This window comes from Colius striatus, chromosome 1, assembly GCF_028858725.1.
Source record: "Colius striatus isolate bColStr4 chromosome 1, bColStr4.1.hap1, whole genome shotgun sequence".
Taxonomy (NCBI): Eukaryota; Metazoa; Chordata; class Aves; order Coliiformes; family Coliidae; genus Colius; species Colius striatus.
Window position 1 is genome coordinate 113,244,474 of NC_084759.1, and position 26,592 is coordinate 113,271,065.

Consider the following 26,592-nt stretch of genomic DNA (forward strand, 5'->3'; position numbering starts at 1 on the left):
ACTGATTTTCTGATCAGCAATCCAATCCATGTCGATACTACTTCATATCCAAGTCTATCACAAAATTACCTAATAGATTTTAAGCAAGTGGACACCTCTCTAGCTGATGCATCTGTTTTCTGAACTGTTTGCAAACATGCTAATAATACTCTCAAACTATGTCACAGATAATTCTTAGTTGCATGTGATAGCTGGCATCTCAGCTTCTCGAACCGTAACACATCTTATCACTAATTTTAACAACTGCCTTAAATAAGACAGTTATTTACTACTCATGACTCCACAATTCCTTATTAATAAATACCATGAGACTGCTCTACATCAATTTCAAGTCATAAAACAAAATTTCAAATCTGGTTATCTCATTTGAGAACGCAGGGGAAAAAAGCATTAGCTTCTTGTTCTAAACTTGGTAGAATACTTTTCAATGCAACATGGTTTTGGTCCTTTGAGTTCTGACATTCCCTGCTCCCTCCTCAAAATGAGCTACCTCCCACCCATACTTCACATCACCACATTGATCAGACTTCAAGGCCCAGTACTACAAATCTCAGTCCAAGTTGTACATGCGATTGTTTTATTTCAGATAAAGGTTGGATTTAATAATTTTTAAACCAAAATTTTTATCTGGTTTACTTGTGTTCACTAGGTCTCCAGCTTCAAACCATTGAAAGAATCTTATTCAAAAAAGCAAGGCACAGACTAGTCTCACTTAATCTGTCAAAATGCAGTTTGAAGAGTACACAGAACAAAAAAATCCCTAAGTCTCACTTCTAGAATTAAAAGCCACAAAACGGGGAGCTATCAAATGGTGACAATAACAGAAACTGTCCACTAATTCTTAAGCTTCTCTCATTAACTGAAAAAAGATACCAAGGAAATATAGGGTCTTGAAAATAAAGACCATCTTAATACAACAAAGTACTCATGCTAAGAAATTAGAGTATTCTCCATACTTTCAGGCTTGTTACTTGATTTAATAAAGAGCAGATTTAGAGATTTTCTATACTGAACAGCCACGCACAAGTATAATTACAAAAGCAGTCCATTTTGGCACCTGCTTTAGAAGTAGTAGCACACCACCGGCAAGACAGAGACCACATTGACACTTCATAGTCACTTGTTTTGCACTAGCTGTCAACTGTTTCCACAAGACAATAAAGCCAAACTGCAGAAAAATTGAATTCTTCCTGTACATCAGCAAGTCATTCAGCTCATGGGTATACCTGGCCTTAGCACACATTAATGCAGGGAACTAAGAGGAGTTCCAATGGAGAAGTACATCCCATTTTTGTGACAGCAAGCCGCTATGTCAGCAGAACTTGCCATGAAACACTCTTTAGGTCAAGCTAAGCATTACCATTAGGTCAGTTTAATTTTAGCTGAGAGCAGAAAGTTTAGACTCATTGTTCCAGCCCTCTTCCTCCTACATCAGCACTAGCACTCATCAAGTACCTAAGAGAGCCCACCTACAAAAACTCACTTGTTTTCGTCCTGATTTAATCTTGTGAATTGGCTCATTCCTGGCTCAGTCAATCACAACTGGCAACGCAACATCAGTAATAAGAGTACAGATGTACATTCTAGTTGCATTTTCAGTTTTGTTTAGCTAGAGAACCAAATCACTTAAGGACATAGACAAAATGAGTCTAAAACCTCAACTTGAGGCTTTATAAAAATATATACTTAAATTACTGGGAAGAAGTCAGTGTGTGTCTTTTGAGTACCAGAATATGATCAAATTACTGTGTCAAAAAAAGATCAAAACCAAAAAAATGGAAGAAATTCAAGATGAAGTAGTGCAAAATGCTTCATCACTACCTTTCAACTAGAATTCTTAAGCAAGTACTTAGGAAAAACCTGCACTTACATCAAAGAGACAGCAAAGTAACCTCTTGTTCCTGCCTAAGGACATGCTTTATCTCAATCCTCACTTGAAGTGGAATGCTAGTTCATCGATGAAGTTTTTAGAAGCTAGCTGGGAAACAGGAAATGAGAGTGGCTTCAATAAGGGCTGTATTTACAAAACTGTACTCTTTCCCTTTTTTGTAAAGCATCACTTTTTAAAAAAGCAAACTAGAGGTATGTTATTTCCAACTTAGAAGAACAATTCTTAAAATCTTGCTCAGTGTTTACTATAACTAATGGGCATACAAAAGGTCACTAGAAATTAAAAAAAAAAATTAACAGAAAATGAATTATTTGAAGCCAAGACTACTGAAACCATCTTAGCTTTCCTCTGCGTTTGCCAGCTACCTCAGGTGGTTTTTTCAGTTCACTGATGTTCAAGTGATGTTCAAGCAGGGTCACCTAGGTCAGGTCACATAGGAACGTGTCCAGGCAGGTCTTGAAGATCTCCAAGGAAGGAGACGCCACAACCTCTCTGGACAGCCTGTGCCAAGGCTCCCTCACCTGAACAGTGAAATAGTTTTTTCCTATGTTTAAATGGAACTTTTTGTGTTCCAGCTTCATCCCATTACCCCTTGTCCTGTTACTAGCTACTATAGAAAAAAGGGATGTCCCAAACTCCTGACACTCACTCTTTAGATATTTATAAATGTTAATAAGATCACCCCTCAGTCTCCTCTTCTCCAGACTAAACAGTTCGAGTTCCTTCAGTCTTTCCTCATATGAAAGATGTTCCAGTCCCCTGATCATCTTGGCCCTACGCTGGACTCTCTCTAGCACTTCCCTGTCCGTCTTGAGCTGAGGAGTCCAGAATTGGACACAGGACTCCAGATGAGGCCTCACCAGGGCAGAGTAGAGAGGGAGGAGGACCTCCCTTGACCTGCTGGCCACACTCTTCTTGATGCATCTCAGGATGCCATTGGCCTTCTTGGTCATGAGGGCACATTGCTGGCTCATATTTAGCTTATTACCAATGAGGACTCCCAGGTCTCTCTCTGCAGAGCTGCTCTCCTGCAGTTCAACCCCCAGCCTGTACTGGTGCAGGGGGTTGTTCCTTCCCAGATGCAGGACTCTGCATTTGTCCTTGTTGAACCTCATGAGGTTCCTCTCTGCCCAACTCTCAAGCTGGTCGAAATCCAGCTGAATGACAGCACAGCCTTCTGGGGAATCAGCCAGTCCTCCCAGTTTGGTGTCATCAGTGAACTTGCTGAGGGTACACTCTGTCCTCTCACCCAGGTCGTTGATGAAGATGTTGAACAAGATTGGCACCAAAACCGATCCCTGTGGAACTTCACTGGCCTAGACTTCTCCCATTGTATATCAATATCACAGACATCCATCACTTGGAAATGTATCTTTTAAATTCTGAATGTTAACTTCATATAACTACAAATGGACCAAAACTATGTTCCTGTCTTAACATTATCTAAGATGTAAGCAGTTCTCCTCTAAGTGACTAGAGTTTACACACTTACAGAGGCTGTAAAAGTAAGAGGAACATTTCTATCTAAGAATTGTAAAAAGTTGCACAAAGGTAAAATATGTCATGCAACCTAGAAGTTGAAGACACTGGCCACAAAACTGTTAAAGTTTGGGAACACATGAAAATGTCAGTCTCAATTTCAGTACTGTCTGAATCAACAGCTAACTCTTGCTGAAGCAGGGGTTTTAACTTAAGACATCAACCTCAAGTCACAAAAAATCTCAGATAAGTACCATCATACGATGTTTTGCAGAATTTAAGTCCTTTGAACCTTCAAGCTGACACTTCTAGGAGTAGAGCTGACAACATATCACACCCTTCTACCAAAAGGCTTCATCCTCCACAGCTGATGGAAAGGATAGTCAATTATTTTCCTCTAGCTGCTGAATCAACGTGTGTATCTATAGATAGATAGCAATATTTGTGGGGAAGGTTACAGCTACCATTCACAAGATAACATCCAGAGCCCACAGAGAGAAGGATCATATTGCTCATTAAAAGGCCCAATAATGCAAGATTATACAAAATACTATCATCTCAATACAAATGAATCAAGGTGGTAAAGTATGCAAGCCTCTACAGCACCACAATGAACACTTACTACCAGCGAGATTCATGCTTTCATCACGAAAAGCAATGAAATTAATTAGAAAGAGGTATTTTACCCCAATGGAATGTGAAGTCAAATAAAAAAAACAGTAGTAAAAACTCCATTCACACAGCTTGAGCCCAATTCATTCAGTCACAAGTTAGAACTTCAAAAAAGCTCCTCACCTCTGCACTTGAAGCCAGGCATGGCTGCAATCCACTACTCTTATTTCACAGTGCCGTTTTCTTTACATATTAACTGACACTTCTGTTCTAGTTTTACTACCTCCACATAAGACAAACTGCCTATGCATGCTCTGCTTCCCATCATGCTGCACAGGCCTTTAGGATCAAGCAGCAGGAAACTAAATACAATCTAATACACTAGAGGAAAAGTTAAAAAAAGTTAAGCTCATAATTCAAATTGAGTAGTGAAGGACAGATACTTTTAGAAAGCAAATTTTATAAGATTAAAGCTTTGAATCTAACTACTCACCATGAATGTTTACCATGAACTTTAAAACTTAATCTGGATCTTCAGTTTAAACCATATTAGCATCAGGGTGTTTTATATACTCTTACATTATGATTTTCTATGTATATTAGCATCCAGCAAATTAAGACAATCATATTTATCCTAATACTAAGAATTCAGATGTTTACAAGACATGCTGAACCATTAAGTAAGCTATGAGGCAGCTGGAAGCTCTTCTGCAATGAACATTCCAACATCTGGTTAACCAGACAAAACTCCAAATCCCAGTTCCTTTAAAAAGAAACAAAAAAGGCCACAAGGTGCCCTTTCTCCAAATAATGGGTCAGGCTCAAAAGCAGGACTGAAGGAGAACATCTCATTGTTAGTCCCACTCCCTCAAATAACTAGTACGAAGAGTAAATAAGTAGTTAAAAGTTATCCATAGAAATATACATCACTTCCTCTCCCTACACATCACAAAATGGTTGACATTCCCATTTGAATCCAAGTACCAGAGCAATAAGTATAAATACACTAAAAGAAAAGCAAAACTGATAAAAAAGCAGATACTCATGCAAGTCAAAGTTTTGACTGGAAAGTCTGTAAGCTTCAGACTATTCTTCAAATCTTTTGAAGCACAGAAGATGAATCAATAATTCTGACAAATCAACCTGGAGGAAAAGGTTGAAGTACTCTGTAACATAACTTTTAAACACAAATTATCTAACATAGTAGGAGGTCAAAAAAAGCACTGTGCTTCTCTTTTATGTCTTGGTGGGACTGCGAAGGCCAATCAACTACATTAGATACCGTAAAACACATGAAGTTATACATTAAAGAAAAACATCACTTCTAGTTAGCCTGAAAAGAATCTGGGTCCAAATTAGACTGGTAGTCTGCAGGAACAGATACAAGATGTTAATTAACTGGTTAGAGAGCAGAAACTGTCCTGAAAGTTAACATCAAGTGCCAGTATATGACGATTATGTTTCACGAACTGAAACTACCACTCTAGAATATGTCAATATAGAAGTCATCTCTCTGCTCTAGTGAGGCTCCATCTGGAATTTTTCAGCTTGAACATCATACTTCAGATATTAGTTGCCTAGAGTCTGAAAGTACTGTGCTCTAACGTCTAGAAAACGTGACCTACAAGGAAGGACTGGAAGATCATTGTTCTCAAAGAAGGTAACCTAACGGTCCTAAAGGTTTTACATTGCAAAAAGATGACACATGCACCGCTGAGTATGCCCGTGGAGGTTACGAAGCAGACAAACTGAAGCAACAACAAACGACCACAAACACAAGCAACAACAAACCCCACTAGAATGAAGAAAACCTTTCATGCATCAAGGAAGTGAATTCTTCAAATGAAAACCCGTAAGACTTTTAGAAAGGTCTGATGTTTAGTTATCAAGAAACCAAGCACTCAAACTAACCTAAGTTGATCATGCACTGGTGTAGAGACATGGTCTGTTGTTTAAGGATTTTGTCAGCCTAATTACTGTAAGATTATTAACAGATTTTTTTAGTGAAGTAATACTTCACTGTACTTCAAGTACTTGCCAGTTGGTATGACATGTCGATGGACTTAATTACAAGCTCACCTTTCAGGAGTTTATTTGCAACAATCCATTTTATACACTTATACCACTTGGTCTCATGACTATTTGGTTTACCCAGACCATCACTACTCTGAAAAGATTTCAGACATCTTATTCCCAGTCCTCTTATTGGAAACCTGCTGATTCACGTTTTTCCACCTTTGTTTCAAAAATATCTTAAATTGCTCTGCAAAGCAAGGAACTAACAGTTACACATGAAGGATTTACTGAAGACAGAAATAAGAAAATAACTGAAGACAACTAGGATGGCAAATTAATTTAATTTTTAATGCTCAGTCACAGTAGCACTTAAAAATAATTATGAAACCAAAAGTTCCATGTTCAAAAGCAAAAGTGCTTTTAGCTAGCACCTATTTACTTAGAGATAAGAGTACTCTCCTACTTTTTTCATCCTCAGGCCTACTGCATCTGGGGTTTATCTTGATTGTTGTATTCAACATGTTGAACCAGACAGCTGCTTTTTCACCATGTGCTTCTATTTGTATCTTTTGCAGTTATTCTTTTCAGTAAAGGTTTTCTTCATCAGGACAGTTATCCCATAGCAGGTAATCAGTCTTATTTATGTCATGTATTCTGATCCACAAGCAGATATTCAGCTTTCGTGATGAATTTTTTTAAAGCTTTTCATACTTTGAGCTGTATATATGAATCCACATGAAATCTCTATTAGTTACTACTAGTCTATCACAGTGGTTCAGTTGAGGACATACTTAAATCACTCTTTAAAGGCTAGTTTTCTCTTTGTCAGCCACAAACAAAATCTGGAAAAATAACAGATAGCCTTCAGCTTTGAGTACACTTCTTACTCTATTTATAACCTGATGTTTAGACAAGTTTAGCATTTCTTGCTTAGAAATTATTTATTTTCAGGCCTGTGAATTCAAGGTGATGACAGCAATTCTACTCAGGAGACAGATTAACACCTAAACACTTAGTTGTAGTCAGCTAAAACATCAGTTCAGCTTTCCTGTCATCTATAAATCATGTACATGGAGTTTCATTTGCCTTTAATTCAACCCCATCAACTACTAACAGCTGCCTCTTGTGACACAGGGGAACAATTACATATATTACACAAAAATTGCCATTTTCTGGATCAGTTCATTCCTACAAGGTTTCAATTCTAGTATGCTCTTCAGAGCTAGGTCTAGAAGTTCCAAAGCTGGCATTACTACATTTTCAATTCAAAGCAAATGCTAACATACTACCATGACGGAGGACATGCTTCAAAATGGTATGGTAGCTACTTTCTAACTTATTTGCAGCTGCCTTCATATGCAAGACCTCCTGAAAAGTCTTCTTTCCTCTTAGGAATGTAAAACTGAAGACAACACAGCTTCCAGTTGACATTCCACACTTCAGAGATAAGCATGAGACATACAAGCTGCTATAAGTCACCATTATGCTACCACATTCAGAACTAGATGTGATATGCCAAGCTGTGACAGTGAAGGACAATCCTGTTGAAACAAGGCTAACTGATTTTCCTTCAGGTGAGAGCAGTACTTCAGTCAGACACACTTGACTTCAGGATTGCCTACACAATCAGTTGTACAGATGAAAAAAGAACCTCAAAGATTTTTACTTGACTACAAAATAAACGTGTGACCCAAACATTTTATGTATGGCTGGAGTTGGGTGTGTGTCTATCATTGATACCACCTCTATAACCTCACCTTTCAGTAACTCATATAAAAAGATTTAAAAAAAAAGTGCCTTGATAAAGATGGCAATTCTAAACTAAGATTTCTTCTGTGCACTTCACAGAGTTTCCCATTTACCTGGAAACATAACAGCATAACTTTTCACCAAAAATTAGCAGGAGTAGTCACATGCAGAAATATGGGCAATAACATGTGAGAGCATGGGAGGTGGTTTGTGCTCCTGAGCCTGATTTGACTTATCAGCTTAACTCTCAATTTACTTTTTTAAGTACTGATCCATCTCCTCTTGGATTCACAAGGTTTCAGTGTGTACAGAAATCTCTGTCATGGAGTGTCAGCAATCTTGTCATCAATTCTAAAAAAAACTTTGCTTGCAACTTGCCTCCTTTTAGCTTTGTCATGATTTAACCCGAGACAGCAACTTGCACTTGGAAGAGTTAATCTGAATACACATTGTTGACATAACTCATGATTTCAAAAGTGCCACCATATTCCTCCCTCTCCTGCACTTCTCACAATAAATTACCTCTTTTCTTAACTGAGAAGCCTTAGCCAACTTCACTTAGAAGCTCACTTACATATCTTTGACCTTTCCTGCCCTCCTGTGAACCTACTTCAACTCTAATATTGTTTATTTTTCATTTGCTTTTATGATTAAGGGACCAAAATTGAGTATTTGAAGAACAGGCAAACAACCTATTTATACATTCATATAGCATGTTCTGTTCTTACTTGAACACTTTGTTTGCCCCTACATCCTTTAAAAAAACAAAAACAAAACACATCAGTTCACAGAACTGATCATCACATACTCAAGGTCTTGTTTCCAAGTATACAAATATACTATTATACATGAAGTTCACTCCTCCCCTCCACAATAGAGGTCTCAGGGGCATCGCTGATCATTTATCTACACTTCAGCTTGTTTCATTATTCAATCATTCAGTTTCCTAAGATACTCTACAACTCCAAGTCATATTTATTCTAACTTGCTATCAGCAAGTAGTTACACATAATTAGGGCCTCTTACACTCCAGGAAACGCAACAGCCAAGATCCTACTGTACCATCCAAAACTACAACTTTCATGATATGAATTCTCTCCAGAAAAAGGTCCTAGTAAAACTACAGTGACTGCTAACTGAAGGTTTGGTCAGACCAACACCTTCCCACACTTCCTGCCAGACTCCAAATCTCTCTACTCCTTATTTGGAAATTCAGTTTAATGCTATCACAATATCTGCTGCTGTTTCAGTGTTTGGTTTGGTTCCTCTTTTTTTTGAGAAGAAAACTGGGAGGGGGGGGTCAGGCACTGAACATCGTAAAGACTGAAGAGGTACTGGCCATCCTTCCTGCTTCATTGTGTTTGACTTCTTGCACATTGCAGGGGATGTACTATAGTTCAAGGAGGTTTCTCTTGAAGATCATTCAACAGCTGTCCTCACATCACTTGCCCATCAGAACAGTTTTTTATGGGAATATAGCAAGCAGATGTCCAAATAAGGTGAAATCTTTTCTTTTATAGTCTGAGGTTACAATTCTATCAGTCCTGACCACTTTTCTCAGTATTTCAAACCTCAGCCTCGAAGCCACTTCAGTCAACAGTGCCACTGTCTGTTAGATCTTCAATCAGTTTTTCTTTTGTTTACATGTAACAGATTGAGGAGAGAATGTTCCCTAGTCGGCCCATGATGCCCTGTATGAACAAGTTATCTTTAGAACACTTTGGACATCTTTGGATGGTTTTTGTGTCCAGTTCTATTGCTCTTTCAGCAGATCCACGGTGGCTGAAGTCTCTCATGAATGCCATAGCCTGCAACCATAAGGCTTCTTCCAGATGCCTAAAGGAAGCTTTATCAACTTTTTGATTGAGCCAGCAGTGTCACATGTTTTGATCTGTCCACTCAGCACTACCTCCAGGCTCTTACCTGGCTTGACACCTGCTCAAGGGCAAAGCTCCATGCATTCTAGCCACTCTTCAGTAGAATATTAATTCTTTCTCACCTTCCCAGTCTGCCTTTCCTGAAAGGCATATATCCACCTAATTGGACTACTCCAGTTATTCAAACTCTCCCACCATGGTGCCAGAATCCCAGTGAATCTGAAGTTGTTGCTCATTTATGCTGCCTTTACAAAGGAGAGGTGAAAAAACTTTTCCCATCATGATTCCCTTGGACACTTCTTTACTGCTTCTCATGTCCACTCTTCAGAAAAAAAAAGTGCGGACATCCCAACATATCTAGTTTAAAGTTCTCCTCACAAGTTAACATTATTGGAAAAGAAACTCCCCCATTACTTTGTCAGATAGACTCTGTTTCTGGCTCAGCAGCCCTTGCTCTTTAAGTGAGATGCATTCATTCTTGCCTGAATCTTTCCTTTCACTGGGATAGGCTCTCAGGTTGTGGGCTCTGTACTCATGTCCTTCAACCTTTGCCTCCAGAGTTCCTTATTCACTCTCAATAATGCTGGGTGACCATTGGCAGAATCATTAGTGATCACATGGATGTCTGCAAAATGTAGCAGTCAAAAGACCAGATTTAATCTCTCCACAATATCGTCAATCCAATGGCCCAAAAAGTGGGAAAGGTAAAGACAACAAACCACATCTGCAGATAGGGTACTTCCATACCCCAAAGGAATCTTTGATAAACATCTTCCTTCTCTTTCCAACAACACCAGATCCCCCACACTAAACAGGAGACAACTAAGATGCACAGAACTAGGTGCAAATATTCCATAAAAACAGTGAGCAGTAGTTACTTTCTCCATCCAATACTTCAATGCCTAGCAAAGTTATAACTCTACACTGCGCTAAGTGAATTCTACAGCGGATATCCTCAAATCACTGACACTGTAGCTGGGCTGAGCTGTAACTGCTGAAATCTTAGGGATTGCAAATTAATATCTGATCCATCACGCACTTCACAATAAGTACACTAATCAGCACAAGAAAGTTACGATGGTCAGCCAGAATCTATGTATTAACTCTAATAGCCTCCACTTCTCCATTCATTATTAACAATAGTTAAAGTTCACCTGCATTTATGGACTCTGAGAAAAAAATGTCAGTTTCAGAATTTCACAATTACTGCTTAACTTGTTCAAAGAAAACAACTAATAAGAAGTTATCATGGTTAAGTTACATCTCCTAGAACAAAGCTCTATTTTACCTAATCAAAAGTAAAGGCAGGAGGGAGAAGGATTTCTGAACTGTTCAGTTGATAATGGCCAATAAAATCAAAGTGAAGAGTACATAGATAATTTTCCTTTGTCCTAGGCAAGGAAGTTCATTCAGTATAAACACATGACAAGTTTAAAAAAATGACAAAAAAATCCAACAGCTTTTTAACATATACTACTAGAAATGCTAGTTGGTATTGACAAGCCAAAATGATGACCATTTAAAAGTGTGCCACACTGAAAAGCAGAGTCTATGAAATTCCTATTAACCAAGATGGAAGTTTTAAGGAGAAACAACTCCTGACTTAGAACTTTAAAAACCACAACTACATATGGCATTTCAGCCATTATGGGTGAAACAACATGTGGTGGTTTAGCCCTGGCTGGGTGCCACTCGCCCTCCTAAACTGGAGAGGGGAGAGAGAAATATAACTAAGAGTTCATGCATCAAGATAAAGACAGGGAGATCACTCAGCAATTAGTATCACAGGCAAAACAGAGACAATTTGGGGAGAAATTATTTATTAATGAACAATCAAAACAGAGTACGAAAATGAGAAATAAAAACTGAACCTTAAAACACCTCCCCCCACCTCTCTCCTTCCCAAGTTTCTACCTTCTCCTCCCTCAAGCAGCACAGGTGGACAGGGAAAGGGAGTTACGGTCAGTTCATTACAGTCTTTAGCACATCTTCCTCTCAGGGGGAGGCTTCCCACTGCTACAGTATGGGGTCCCTCCCATGGGAGACAGTTCTCCAATGTAGGTCTCACCCATGGAGGAAACAGTCTTTCAAGAATGAACCGCACCACTATGGATCCCCCATGGGGTCACAAGTCCTGACAGTAAATTTGGTCTAGCATGGGCTCCTCTCTCTCCATGGGTTCCCAGGTCCTGCCAGGAACTTGTTCCATTGTGGGCTTCTCACAGGGTCACAGTCTCCTTCTGGCATCCATCCACTTGGGTGTGATCTTCCACAGGCTCTGAGTGGATCTCTGCTCCACCGTGGCCTCCATGGGCAGGGCCTGCCTCACCATGGTTCACTCTGTTCCAGTGCCTGGGCACCTCCTCCTTCTCCACAGACTTTGGTGTCTGCAAAGATGTTCTCACATTCTTACTTTCTTCTTCTGATGCAGTTTAACAACTGCCCAGTAATTTATTCCCCTTCTGCTATATGTTAATCAGCTCCATTGCCAACTGGCACAACCTTGGTGAGCAGTCGGTCCATCTCAAAGCCAACTGGCACTGGCCCTCTGAGATACAAAGGGAGCTTCTAGCAGCTTTTTTAAAGAAACCACTCCTATAGCCCCCCCACTACCAAAACCTGGTCACACAAACTCACAAGACAAATGGCAAAAATGATTGCTTTAACATTTTAAATACTATATTAATTTGACACAGGAAGTTTCAGCAAAAAATACAGTCAAGCAGAAATGGACAACTCTCCAACTTTAAACAGAAAACGACCATAGCACACTCAGAAAGATTGCCCACTGCATTTGGTGGTGTGAGCATACATAGTCCTTAAAGAAAGCTCAAGGATTAAGTGTCATGGTTTAAGTTCAGTCAGCAACAGTGCACCATGCAGCCACTCTCTCACTCCCCTCATACAGCCCCACCTCTGTGGTGGAATAGTGGAGACCCAAGTGAGACAAGAGCAGAAAAAAAACCCCAAAGGGCCTTGGGAATTGAGAGAATGGCAGGAATGGCTCACTAAACAGTTACGATTCCCAGCAAAAGACTTAACTACTCAAGTTGGGGAAGAAAAGATCAGTTTAACCCACCATGAACTAGAAACAGGACAGAAAGTAAAACCAAGAGCACGATGTTGAGAAAAAATACAATCTGTCTTTTAAGATCTCCTTCCTCTCACACCTGTCCTCTTCCTGGGCTGAGCTCCCTAATCCCAATATCTCTATTTCCTCACTACTCAGAGCAGGGGGAAAGGTAATGGGAGGTGTGGCCAGTCCCTCACAGCTGGCCTCTGTCACTCCTTCCTCCTCAGAGAAGGCTAACTTCTCACATTCTTCCTTGCTCCAATACAAGGTCTCCCCTAGAGGACACAGGCCTTAACAAACCTCTCCAGTGTAAGCCCTTCCTAAGGGCTGTAGCTCCTCATAGACTCCTCCAGCATGGGTCTCCTCTGTGGCAGCAGAACTCCAGCCACATTCTGCTCTAACAGCACCTCCCAAAGTAACAGCTCATTCAGGCACAGCCAGCCTCTCTGGCATGGGGCCCTCCACGAGCTGTCAGCAAATCTCAATTTTACAATTACACTCCATGGGTTGCAGCAGTACAGCTGCTATCTCACCATGGAATGCAGGGAGGTCCCTGCACCACACATCTCCTCATTGACCCTGGGATCTGTGTGGTTGCTTCTCTCTCATCCCACTCCTTTCACCTCCTCCAACTCTCCCTTAAGAAGTGATTGGCAGAGGTGCCTAGCTGGCTCAGTCTCAGAGGTGGCTCTGACTTAGCGCAACTTCTTACAGAGGCCACAACTGCAGGTCCTCCCCCATGACCCAAAGTAGCACCACACAAATCCAAACAATAGGCTAGGAAAAACTCTGTACAAGCAAAAATTCTAAATTGCATACAATAAACACCCAGGTATCAAGATCTGGGACTCTGGAGGGTTTAGGATTTGGAAGATTTTTTTTAGAAATTGATTTTAAGAAAGTACTTCAAACAAAAGTATACAGCAACAGTCATAAACATTCAGCATTCCCTGCTTCCAGAAATGTACTGCCTACACTGATATTAGAAAACTATTAAAAACTAGTCAGGAACACTGACATCTGATGTCCTAGATGAAGGGACAAGACCTTCAGTCCCTAGAAAAGCCCCAATTTTCTTAGGCAGACCACTCCTTCAATTTCACATCTATTCTCTCCATGTACCATCTTCTAGAGAACTGAGGTGTGGGGTAGGAGAAGGGAGACTGTACTTTGCACTACATGAAGTAGCTAAATCTCAAGTAAGCTCAGAAAGACAGCTAAACATTAACTTCACATTCACAATTACTTGTAAAGTTTGAATGTTATCTGCCAACATTTAACTGCAGCCATACAATGAAACATAAAATGAACATATTTTGTCAAGAGCAGCAAATCAGAAATACAGTGCATAAATCTCAGCTGTCCGTGACAAGATCTGATGAGTTACCAATTACATTACAAAGTTATGCAGAAGCCTGCTTCCCCCTGCATTGATGACTCCACTGGCTTTTTTTTTTTCCTAGCTCTTAAGGCCACCCTCTACTGGGAGCTATTCCAGGAAGTTAACCCTTTTTGTCCAGAAACTGCAGTAAGACAGTAAGTCTAAGTAAGAGCTGAGCATATTAACACTGTGTTTAACAGCTACGACTTACTGGTAAACTACATTTTCAGTGTCTATCACACGGCCACTCAGCTCTGTACTCTAAGAGACAGGTCTTACTGGCTGCTGGTTGAAGTAAGAGAAGAAATGAAAGTAAATCTTCCTTTAAGAAATTCTCTAGAAGTTGTTACCAACATTAGGGATTAACAGTGTGATCCAACTTTCAAGTAAGCTTTTAGCAGTCAAATTGCTTAATAGGAAAAACTTGTTTCAGACTTTACTTGAACATTTTCATCTTAATAGAAAAAGACTTACAACAACAACTTTTCTTCAAGGGCTAGTGACTATAGTATACTAGCTTCTGCCTACCCGTGCACGGAATGAAGCTCATTTAGACTGAAAGGGACTTCTGGAGGTTATCCAATCCGACCCCCAACTGAAAGCAGGGCTAACTTTGAAGTTGGATCAAGTTGCTCGGGGTCATACCATAGTCAGGTTCTGAGTATTTCCAATGTCTGAGATTCCACAACTTATTTCAGTGTTTCGTTTTCCAAGTGGGAAAATGGGTTATTAGAATTTCCCTTGCTGTAGCTTGTGTCTGTTGCCTCTTGTCCTTACCCTGTGCATAGCTAAGGAGAATCTGTCTTCATTTTCTCTCTCACCTTTTATCAAACAGTTATAGCCAACAATTAGGATCCCCCACTTAAGACTGTTTTCAAAGCTGAATCAACTCATTTCTCAGTCCCTTTTCATGAATCACATGCTGCTGACTCCCTGTCTTAGAGGCCTTCCACAGACACCTCAGCATCTGCCTTGCACTTAGGAGAATAAAATTGAGCACAGTGCTTCAAATGCAGTCTCACAAGTTTAGGGTAATTGTGAGTAAATGCTTCCTTCAACTGTCTGACCACACCCAGTATGCCCTTCACCTTTTAAAATGCAAAGGCACATAATGTACCACAAGGATCCCAATGTTCTTTTGTGTAAAGTTGTTGTTCACCAGTTGGCAATGTTTCTATGCTGTTGACAGGGGTCATTCTGCTCCAGAAAGACTTGACATTGACTTCTGTGGAATTTCATGAAGTTTCTGCCAGCTGTTTCTCCAGCCTGCAGACCCACTCAACCAGCACACCAATTGCTCCTGACAATCTGGCAGCATCCGCAAACTTGCTAAAGTGCATTATTGACCTGGACGATTGGTTAGAATGCAGACAAACTGCCCCCTGCATTGATCTGTAAAGGCATGCCACTAGTAACAAACCTCCAGGTGGACTTCATACAACCCATCAGAACCTTCATAGTCCAGCAGTACATACAGTTTTTCACTCACCTAATAATCCACTTACCTAAACCATATGTCACCAATTTGGCTACAAGGACCTTTTAGGAACCCTTGTTAAAAGCCTCTAAAGGTTAATAACACTCACTATTCCTTCTTTGTCTGCAGTCTTGTGCTATATACTTAGAGCAATCAATGCAATCAATGCAATCAATCTTTTCAGAGCAGTCTCCAGTTGTGGAGACATCACAGCTCTTTTTCCTTGGTTCAGTTTTCATGTTATTTGCAGCCATATCAATTTATCACACCTAAGCCATGCCTCTTGAGTCTTGAAAAACACAGCTGCAGAGTAGTTTTCAAAATATATCACCAAGAGAATTTAGTAACAGTTCCATAGCCCTGCAGTCCTCTCGTACTTCTGTAAGGCAGAACGCTCTCAACAGTATCACTTGAAGATCTTAAATGAAGCTTACACAAAGCTATTTCTCAACAAAAGACTACATTCTGATTTATCAGACAGTAACAAAAGTTATTAAATGTTCATATGAAAACACTGATGCATCAGTTGTGATAGTTAATCTGGTTATAGTCAAAAGCCTTACTACTCTACATTAAACTGAACAGTTCTCTTATAAACATAGAATCACAAAAAGGTTTGGGTTAGAAAGGACCTCAAAGTCTGTATAGTTCCAACTCCTTGCCATATAAGCTCTGCACATAAGCTTGAACTACTTGTGATACTCCGAACTGCTGAAATATAGCTATGCAGAATTTAGTAAGTCCCCTCCTACACAGGATATCCTGGATGTGTATATTCCACTTCCTAGTTACTGCAGATAGATTTTATATTACCTCAGTTACCAACAACACATTGAAGCTCTCAATAGGATGAATTTAAATCTCCTAGGAAGTGATTAATGGTATGGTCTCACCATCAAATTCTCATGGTTGATTTCCTTAGATCTATAGTGCCTCTTTAAATGTTCAAGTATCTTAATAAAGTAATGACATTCCTCTTGTTCCAAGAAGGCTTACCTTTTGAAGTTAAAAGTTCATCAAAATGTTTGAAGCACAGTGTGTCACTGGTGAAGATGTGAGCAGTGGGATTTTATAAAAGAAATATTACCAACCTTTAGAAATATGTTGAAAAATGGAATTAAACTCAAGAGCTCATGAATTTTCCTTTTTCAGTCCCTAGTAATAATCTTTTACAGAGCTGATTTAAGTATATTTTTATTGTGGCAAGGGCCAACAGGTGATGTAAGAGAAATTAAAGAAGGAATTTGAGGGAAAAAATGATCCCCATTTAATACAAGTCAAAAGTTTAATTCCCTCAGTTACTCTGTTATGACATTTCTTGCATTTGTCGTAGTTTAATTTATGCTTGACTAAACTATTGCTCTACCAGATTATGTACACCGAAAAGAAATTAAGTAAAGCTAGTTACCCAACTTGTACACAATCTCTAACTTTGACATTCTATCTCCAGCATACCCTCATCCAATAGACTGTTCTTAAGTACATTTGTCACAACAATTAATTTTCAGCTTAACCATATGGAGCATGGGTGGTATTGCAAGTCAAAAAGCAGCAACAGAAGTAGGCAAAGAATGTCCACGCAAAACAAGAATGAGAAAAAATGAAGCAAAATACTAATTTGTTAATCTTCTAACTCATGGGCTAGCCAAAAACAACTGATACAAAAGTAACTAACAACTTCTGCAAGCTAGCTTAGGTTTGCTTCTTCCACCCATTTGCAGGCACATCAGCTACGGAGACATGTTTGACTAGCCTCTATTCATCTTAGTAAGTATGTTTTTTGGCAGGAGACTGCGATTTCAGTGACTTAAAATTCTGCATATGTCACTGCATTACAGTGATAGCACTAGCACCTCCTAAGCTTTTAAATACTTAAGGAAAATATTCTGGTTTATTCAAACTAACCCCGGGAAGACACTAAAGACAAGTTTAAAAACTGTCATGTTATACCAGCCTTGACTAAAAGAATAGGAGAAAACAGGGATCCCCTGTAGACATACAAAGGCATCTTAAATGCCAGATAATCAAAATCTGATAGGGGAGAGAGGGTGGGGATGCGAATCAGCAACAGTCATATCATCCTAGTACAACAGAAGCCTCCAGACAAGCTACAGTTGACTAGCCTTCAGGTTGAGAACGGAAAAACATGCCATTTTAAGGTATTACAAATTTAAAATGGCTTGTACTTCTGTACACTACTTAAAATCACCCAAAAATAAGCACAAATATCGAACAAAAGAATGTACTAGTGAAGAAAGAGGACAATCTGAAAGCTTGTTACTTTTTACCGCTTGAACAAATAGTAGTGGCCTTCTTGGTAAGATGCTCATGTTAAAGGTTACCTGTACTCAGCTCCTCGCAAGTGGGAAAAGAGGTAAAATGGCAGAAGACAAAAATTAAAGTTTCAAGACTTTGAAAGTTCTTTTATTCCTGCTGCTAACTTTATTCTATTGGTAACTCATGTACAGAGAAATCAATCTGAGTTCACACTTGAAACAGCCCCAGCCTAAAAGGTAATACCTGAAAAGAATGCAGAAAAAAAGCCAACTCCTGAGGTATTAATCTCCTGGGTAATTAAAAAAAGGTTTTCTGTTTGTACTACAACTTAGAAGTTTTTGTACTATGCCATGAAACTCTTCACAATGAGCCTGTATATTAAGTTGTGTAAGCAACTACTGGTCTAGCTTTTCCAGAACTAAGATTTTTGAGGGGACTCATGACTAATTTTTGCCATACTCATACATACCTACACCTCATTTTAACCCACTATTTCACGCCTTCACTGCCTTTTCACATCAAGGGGAGTAAGACAAGTCCTGACCTAACAGCTTTATTATTTGTCTTCAATTTATAGTCAGAAACACAATAATCATTTGCCCTGACATTGTCTTTCACTATTTAATTTCCTCACTATTTTATTGGTTCTATTTCCTTGTCTTTTTATCCTTGTTCAGGTATTCCCATCTTTTCTTCTTTAGCTATTCTTGGGATTTCTTCCCATGCTTACATGATAGACTTCTCTAACCAGTAATAGAGAATAATGTTAATCATCTCTTTACCTCTTACAAGAAAGGTTGACCAATCTCTCATGCCTAATTCAATAATCATCTTCTGCATCCTCTCAAAGATAACTATAGCTTTGCAAATAGCTGTGACCTATGGCCACCAAATGTGACCGTCCTTCAAATAAAACAAGATTTTTGAAAAGCATTTATGGGCTAACCCTACCAAAAACTCCCCCAAATACATAAAAAACCTACATAGAACTACAGAATGATTTGGGTTAGAAGGCAGCTTTAAAGATCATACACACTTCCCTCCTCCTCTTCAAGCAACGAACAACACATTGTGTAAGACAAAAATAATAAAATAATAATTGTACCCATAGCTGTTCTTTAGTAATCAAGAAAATCTGGCCATTCAATTACTATCCTATTATCAGGTCCCTAAAAATTCCTCATAGGATCTTCTGCATTAGTATCTATGTATCAGTCATCAGGAAAAACTAAAGGTTAAAATAATCCTGATTCAACACAAAATATACAATTAAAAGTTAGAAACAAGAAATCCAAGCACAAACATAAACAGCAGTAGAACAAAGCTATTATTGCCACATATCTTATCTTTAAGAGACCATGTACCAGGTCTCCAGAGCAAGCAGAAAACATAAGCAATCTCGCACTCTCACTTCTTTGCAGACTTACCTAACCAGTCTGTAGCCTTACATTCCAATAAAGAACTCTGTTTGGACAAAGTGATATTCAACCACAGGACAGCAAGTCAAGCTATCTCCACAGCAACAATCTAGTGTTAAATAGGACGGAACTTAACACTCTTTAGGTTTCAAATGATAACTGAGTCAACTAAGAAAAAAAAAGAAGACATTTACTAACAGTACTGCAAGCAACTGGCACTTAGCAAGACTACCTTTTACCAGTGTGTCTGCCAAGTTTTTTATTTCTCTTGCTCTGCTTTACATTCACTACTGACTTTGATTCTCAAGACTGAGATTTAGGCTTTCAATTAAAGAACCTCTAATGATGTTTCTTTGAGCTCCATAAATGCTACTCAAGAGCCCCACATACTGCTTACTGAGTGAAGTAGCACGCACCCAATCTTTTCTGGATAATTCTGCATACCTTAAAAGCTCTACCCACCAGCACCTGAAAGGTAATCAGCTGGTAAAGATGCTCTGCAAAGGCAATATAATTTGGATTCTCCTGCTACACTACAATCCTTTGTTTCCCAATATCATCCTGGGATCAATTATACCGCAAGGACACGGGAATAAGAGCAAGCTAGATTTGACCATATTTCTAAACAAGATACTTGACTGTAATCTTAGAAGAAATAAATCCTGCTAGAGTCTTCTTCCATTCAGTATCAAACAATCTTCATATTCCATGACATAGAATTAAGTTATTTAAGAGGGCAAGAGAGCAACACATGTCTAAATCAAGAAACTGTTCAATCTTTATCCGGCACAGGTGGCTAAACAACCATCACAGTTCCTTTATAATACTTATGGCATTCAGATCCTAACAACTATGACAACATTACACTTCATTTCCATATATACAGGGATTCTCACACACCAGGAGCCAAAATGTTAGTTGTCACCCTCTCTTTTCATTCAGCCTAAAATTTGACTACTGTGACCTGCTTTCACCCTGTCCATGCAACTTTTATAATCATTTCCTTCAGAGAAACTGCAACTTGCACTATTTCCACATGGCGGTACAGATAAACTGAAACTGTCCTGTCTAATATTTAAAAAGCTCTCAAGAATTACAAGCCTATATATTTTATTTAAAAGTTAGCATCTAAATTTTGTTTTGTATTTATTTTACATGAGCACCACAGTCTAACAGTGATCTTAAACATAACAAGCCTTCCACAACCAAAAGGAGCTAAGAACTGTTCTAAAACAGAACTCATATTATATTGAGTTATCCTCAAGAATAGGCTTGTCAAACTTTTCGCTTCACTTTTTTTTCCCAAATTGCCAAATAATCCAGGTTTAACTTTCCCTTTATGTCAAGTTATGCTTATTTCTACCAGTGCAGTTCCTCACATAGTTTCATATGCTACAACTACTACACAGTTCACCAATATTTCATTCTCTTCAACTTTTCAAATATCTTCTATAGTATTCCTCCTCCTCTTACTGTTGTAGTACTGGCCAATCTAATATGTTTTTAGAAATGCAACTCTCTCCATACCATTTTAAAAAAAAAAAACTGTAATCAAACATCAATGTCTGAAAAGTACATTCTGTTGTCCTTTTGAACACTACCACACCTTCACATTTCCAAGGTAGTAACCTGGATTGATCTCATTTTTTTGTCATGACTTAATTTAATAATTGTTTAAAAACTTTCCAGTCTATTGGACTAGACTGTTCTGGTCAGTTGTTACTTGGGAATTTCCTGCTTGGTTTTGCTTTTTGTTTTTATTTGCAACTCCATTTCTCTGTTATTATCCACATCTTTATAACCCAACCCTTCCAGCTCCACTGGTCTGGAGTTCTGTAATCCAGGCTGCTTTAAGAAAAAAAAAAAAAAAGAGGAAATTTTAAAACTTATGCCCCACAAATACTTCTTTTTCTAGCTTTATTGAGAAGATTAACAACCAACAATTCAAATTGAAAAAAAAAAATCTTGATGAGGTCCCTGAAAAGAAACATCTTGTATATCTTTCTGTTCCAACTATACAATTTCACTTAATTTTTAACTCATGCTCACATTTCAAAAAACTTTATAAAAAAACCCTTACCACCGTGTACATACTGAAGAGGTACTGCAATGAGAGGAATTATTTAGTAGCACACAGGTCCTTATACATAGCACAGCTGAAAAATGTGCCACAACACATGCCAACATTATTTTACAGATTAAATGTTATGATGACATTTCTCATGGATATCATATCTCCCCTTAGTTCAAAGCTACAATAAATTTGGTCATATACATTTAGTACATACTTCATTGCATCACACATATTTCAACTGAGAAGTGGAAGAATTACTTGTTCCTGTAAGCTGAACCTGATAGTATCGCTTTTCTCAAAAGAGCAGTATCTATTAACGGTCGTCTATTTTTTAATTGAAACAAACAAAACGACTCCAAAGTTGCTGTTAAATTACACATACATGTAACTTTTTTCTCTTCCTTCCCCATTCTTTTTCTGTTGTGAGTGTTGGGGGTTTTGTGGAATCATAGATCAAATAATCACTTCCAGCTGTCAGTCATAATGACTCCATAAAAACTGATTTGATTGTTAAGTGAAATTATTCTAAAATTCTTTGCTGTGCTTTTTAGGTTTGGTTTGAGGGTTTTTTTTTTGGTGCTATTTTCAACTCTTCCTTTTGCTAAGATTATCAGAACGGACCAAAGGAGGAAGAATGGTGACTTAACACAGTCTTGTGGGTTCTGTCAAATATCTAATTATACTCAAAATGTATTCACAAGCACTCTTAAAAGCCAGTTATTACTTTTCTTTCACATTTACCTGCGATAATTACAAAGATAGTGAAGACAATTGTGCAAAATGTCGGGGCAGAAAAGCAGTAATCTAAGATACTGAGGAAAAACTATCTTGCCTTGCTCTTAACCTCACAGTCCAGAAGTCACTAGTAATTTGTTTCCTCTTTCATCCATAGATTATACCTCGAAAATTTGCACCTGAAAAATAACATTTCAACACAACATTCCAAATTTGGCAAAGATTCTGCAATGTTATCTATCAAGTTCACATACGCAAAATAGTAATCTGGGAAGCCTGACATCTCAATTACACTCATCAAGACTAAAATAGTAACCCACTTCCCGACCTAGCACATAGATGTTCTTAAGTTCATTGTTACCATTATTTTCGTATTTACATGTAAAAATAGCCTGGCAAGATAACAGCAAGTCTGCAATTTCATCTTTTTAATGACAAAAGAGCAGAAATCACCCTGAACAAAGGGAGAGGAAAAAACTGCTAGTACCAGAAGTTTGCTGACCCTAGGAAAACTAAATCTTCAGTCCTCACAGTTTTGAAATCTGTCGGCTTAATATTGAAAAAGTTGATTTACCACAAATAAAGCCAAATATTGCCTAAGAACTGTTATCAACTAGGAGCTAAAAAGTTTTGTGTGGGAAATTACGTGAGGAAGAAAAAAATCTGTCTGTAACACCTTTTAAAACATTCAGCTGAGTAGCTGATAACATACAAGAAGGCAACAGATATTGTTTCAGTTATTCCAACAGCGACTTAATTTAATAACACATTAAAAAAATATTCCTGTGGACAGGACATACTGTATGCAACACAGAAAAACGTCTGCATAAGAAATTCAAGTTTTAGATCACTTCACTAGCATATAATGTATCTTCTCTAAAGAAGCATTTTAGTAATCTCTGGCTACAGAGACAGTCACCTAGTCCCGCAGAACTCTAGTGCTGTAAGAAGTGTTGCAGTTGTTACTCTGCTCGACTACGACCAAATCCATCCTCTTAAAATTTATGTGAGCACATTAACTCTTAGTAAATTGAAACAGGAATAGGATCACCAATCAGAACAAGGAATGATGGTCAACTACTCTTCCTCCTCTGGAATAAGCCCCATGCACATGAAGACCCACCCCTCTGTCTTTCCCCTAGTTCCTTTTCTTTAGGAACAGATAAAATGCACACAATTTAATAGGGTTCTCTTTCAACAGATGCATGTGTTTAAGCTTAAATTAGTAATAACCATAGTTTCTGAAAGCTACATCATTGCCAGAGGGGGGAGACTATTACATGCAAGAGCACAATCTTACAGGAGTGGCTCAACTCCCTCCCTGAAAAAGCATTTCTCTGATACCATACAACTGCTTTACAGTAGCATGGCTTGCAAGTTCCTTGGTATTTTTATCACATGAATCTCGAGAGACTACCTCTTCTAACTTGTTCATCCTTCCTTCAAGAGGGAAAGGACGCAGCATGTCCTATAATAAAACATCCTTGCCAACTATTCATTACTGCATTGGGAATAGAGCTGCAGGATGATGCTTTTCAATATGCTCTTGCCCAAGTTCACTTCTTTTTTCTCATCTTCCACCGCTGTAAAAATGACACTACACAGGCTACAGTGCATGCAGTAAACAAACAAATAAAAGTAAAGTCCTGCTCTAATTTAGTTTCCAACTGCTGTGTTGCTTGCTCCTTTCTCACGAGAAAAAGCACAAGGATAGGGGTGTACCGGTATTTTCCTAAGAGCGGTCATCATGTCAAGTTACATTGTGGCCCCGCACCGCAGTGCCCCCAAGCATCAGCTGCTCAAGACAGGGGTGATGTAAAGCTCAAAAATCCATTTCTACAAAAAGAAAAAAGCGATCTAAAACCATAAGCCTTCAGTAACTAGCACCGATTTCATCCTAAGGCAAAGAGGAAAACAATGGTGCAAGCCAATGGCACCAGAATGAAGAGCCTACTACTATTCTTCCATCAAAGTACACGAAGACTCACCCTTCTGTCCTTCTCACAGCCTAAAGTGGGGAAGGGGGGAGGGGAAGAGGAGGAGGTGGGCAGCAGCCGTGAATTCCCGCAAACAAGCGAAAGCCCGCCGTTGGGGACGGGAATTACGGCACACAGCCTGCCGCTCGCCGGGAGGAAACCCGGGCCCCGCCACCGGGACAGCGGCGGATAAACTTCCCCTGCCGCCCCGCCCCGGCCCCCTCGGCCCGGCCGCACAAGGAACTTCGCGGAGGCGCACGGCGGGGTGGACCCCGGCCCCCCGCGCTCGCGCGGGTAACGGTCCCCGCCGCCGCATGCGAGCCCTACAGGCACCACAATAGCCCTCCCCTCCGCGTCCCAGCCGCCCAGTACCCGCTCCCACCGGCGATGGCCTCCAGACGGGGAAAAGCACCCGGAGGCTCTCCTCGGCGCGACGCGAGCTCCGGCTATAACTCGCCCGTCCTCGGTCGCTCCCGGGGGAAGCTTCCGCGATCCCGGCCGCCTCCCCCTCCGCTAGGCGGCCGGCAGGCACCCGCCACCCCGCTCCGCCGGGCGGGCGGGCGCGCACACAAAGTTTTCCCCCAACTCGGCCGAGTCCCTCGCCGCTGCCGGAGCTCGGGTTTCTCTCCTCCTCCTCCACCCGCCCTCTCGCCCTACCCCGGCCGCTAACGGCAAAAAGTTTCACTTACTGCAGCAGAAGCGAGAGAAAACCAGCCCCAGCAGCCCCAGCCCCGGCCCCGGAGGCACTGCCGAGCGGAGCCGCCGCCGAGACTGCTGCCGGCGCCGCTGCCAACACCACCACCACCGGGAGGAGACACCGCCGTCGGCCGCTTGAAAAAGTTCCCGGCGGGCGGGTGGAGCCGGCAAAGCGGGGAAACGAACGGCAGCCTTCACAGCAGCTTCGGCCCCTGCCATGCTCCGGGCTCGGCTTCCAGTCGCCGCCGCTACGACGCCCGCCCGCTGCCCGACCAGCCGCCGCCTCCCCGCACCGGGTGCGTGTGTCACTGAGCAGGGAGGCGCTGCGCGCCGCTCCCCGCCCTCCTCGAGCGGGCCACACCACCCCGCCGCGGGGAGGGGGGGAGAGGGAGGCGTGTGCCGTGCTCGTCTACCTCGACCCTCACCCCTTTTCACCAGCCCCCAGGGAAAGTCACCTCGCCCCCCGCCTCTCCAGACCCGCTCCGTAAGGCTCGTAGACACTCCCTAGCACCGGAGATGGAGGAGGGGGCAAGGGGAGGGTGTCCCCTTGGCAAGGCGGGAGGCGCGGACAAGTGGTGGGAGAGGATTCCAGAGGGTCCTCCCCCGGGGGGCTGTTGGTATGTCCCGCCCCGCCCCCTCCCCCCGCCCCGCCCGCCACCGCCCCGAGCGTGGTCGGGGGCGCCGCTCTCCCTGGCGGCCCGGTCTGATCCACCGCCCGTCCCCCGTGCCCGCCCTCTCCCCTTCGCGGCTCCTGCCTTCGCCGGCAGTCTTCTCGGCCTCCTCCGCCTCTGCCGGCTCTCTTCGGCCCCGCAGGGAAGGGAAGGAGGTTCCGCCACGCGTTCTCTCAGTCGCTGTCCGGCGTACGCCGGCCGCGGGCCCCGCTGAGGCAACGGGCGGGAGAAAAGAGTCGTGCGGCAGAAGGATACTGCGCCGCTGGGCCGGGCCGGATCGGACCGGGTCGGGGCCCGATCGCGGCCTGGGGACCGGTCAGCAGCGCATGCCTCGGGCCGGGGAACGGCGCAGGACTGGCCGCAGCCCACTCCGCCGATCCCGATCATAGGCGTTCCAGTGCTCTCCGCCGCCGCGGGGGTGAGGGACAGTCAGGGCGGATCGCGGGTCTCTCCGAAGCCGCACGGGTCCGGCCTCGGCAAGCCGTGACGTTCCCTCCTGACTCCCTGGGGTCCAGCCCGGTGCGGCGCCGGGATGCGGCGGATCGTGCGCTGGGCCCCTGACAGCGGGCGCTCAGCATTGTCCCCCCTGTAAACTTTCCCGCCGTTGTCCCCTCATCGCTTACTCTGCCGCTGGCAAACCCCTCGTAAGAGGCGTTGTCATGTGCTACTCGGTCACCGCCGAGGTGCCGCGCAGGGACACGTGCCGCCCAGGGAAAGTCGCCGCACAGCACCTCCCAACGTGGCCTTTGTAGGCATTCGCGCTGGTACGAAAAGATGCAGAACACATCCTAAGCTTGCGAGAGAGGACTGTATCTGAAGGCAGGCTCTGGCAGAGCTAAGGGCTCTGAGACCGTCAGGGAGCAGCGTAAGCCCTGTGCAGAAATCAACGAGGAATACCAAATATGGCCCTGTGCAGCCCTGGCAGAGGGACTTGCCGGGGTCCTAGGGGCAGCAGGGAGGGTTTCTGTCACGCTAACGCCGACAGGGATTCTTGGCTGTGGCTCAGCACAAATCTTTGCTCTGGGCAAGACTGCCACTAACGATGGCAGAGCTGTTCTGGAGGGAGCGAGGACGCCACGGGCAGAGACCAATGCTGTAAGTAAGGTAGCTGCTCTTGAAGTGAAGAGGGGATTCATGTCTTTGCCCAGGGTCCCAGGAGTCCAGCTGAGGGCTGTGTTGGAATTAGAGCA

The 26,592-nt window shown here is 41.6% G+C and overlaps 1 protein-coding gene across 1 annotated transcript in view; it reads right to left on the minus strand.

The window, feature by feature from the left end:
* NECTIN3 (nectin cell adhesion molecule 3) overlaps positions 1–25,027 on the minus strand; it is a 66,909-nt gene extending 41,882 nt beyond the window's left edge. The window contains exon 1 of the mRNA XM_062003524.1: positions 24,725–25,027. Within this exon, the coding sequence (XP_061859508.1) occupies positions 24,725–24,950 (226 nt within the window). The 5' untranslated portion in view covers positions 24,951–25,027. The remainder of the gene's footprint in view (positions 1–24,724) is intronic.
* Between the last annotated feature and the right edge of the window lie 1,565 nt (positions 25,028–26,592).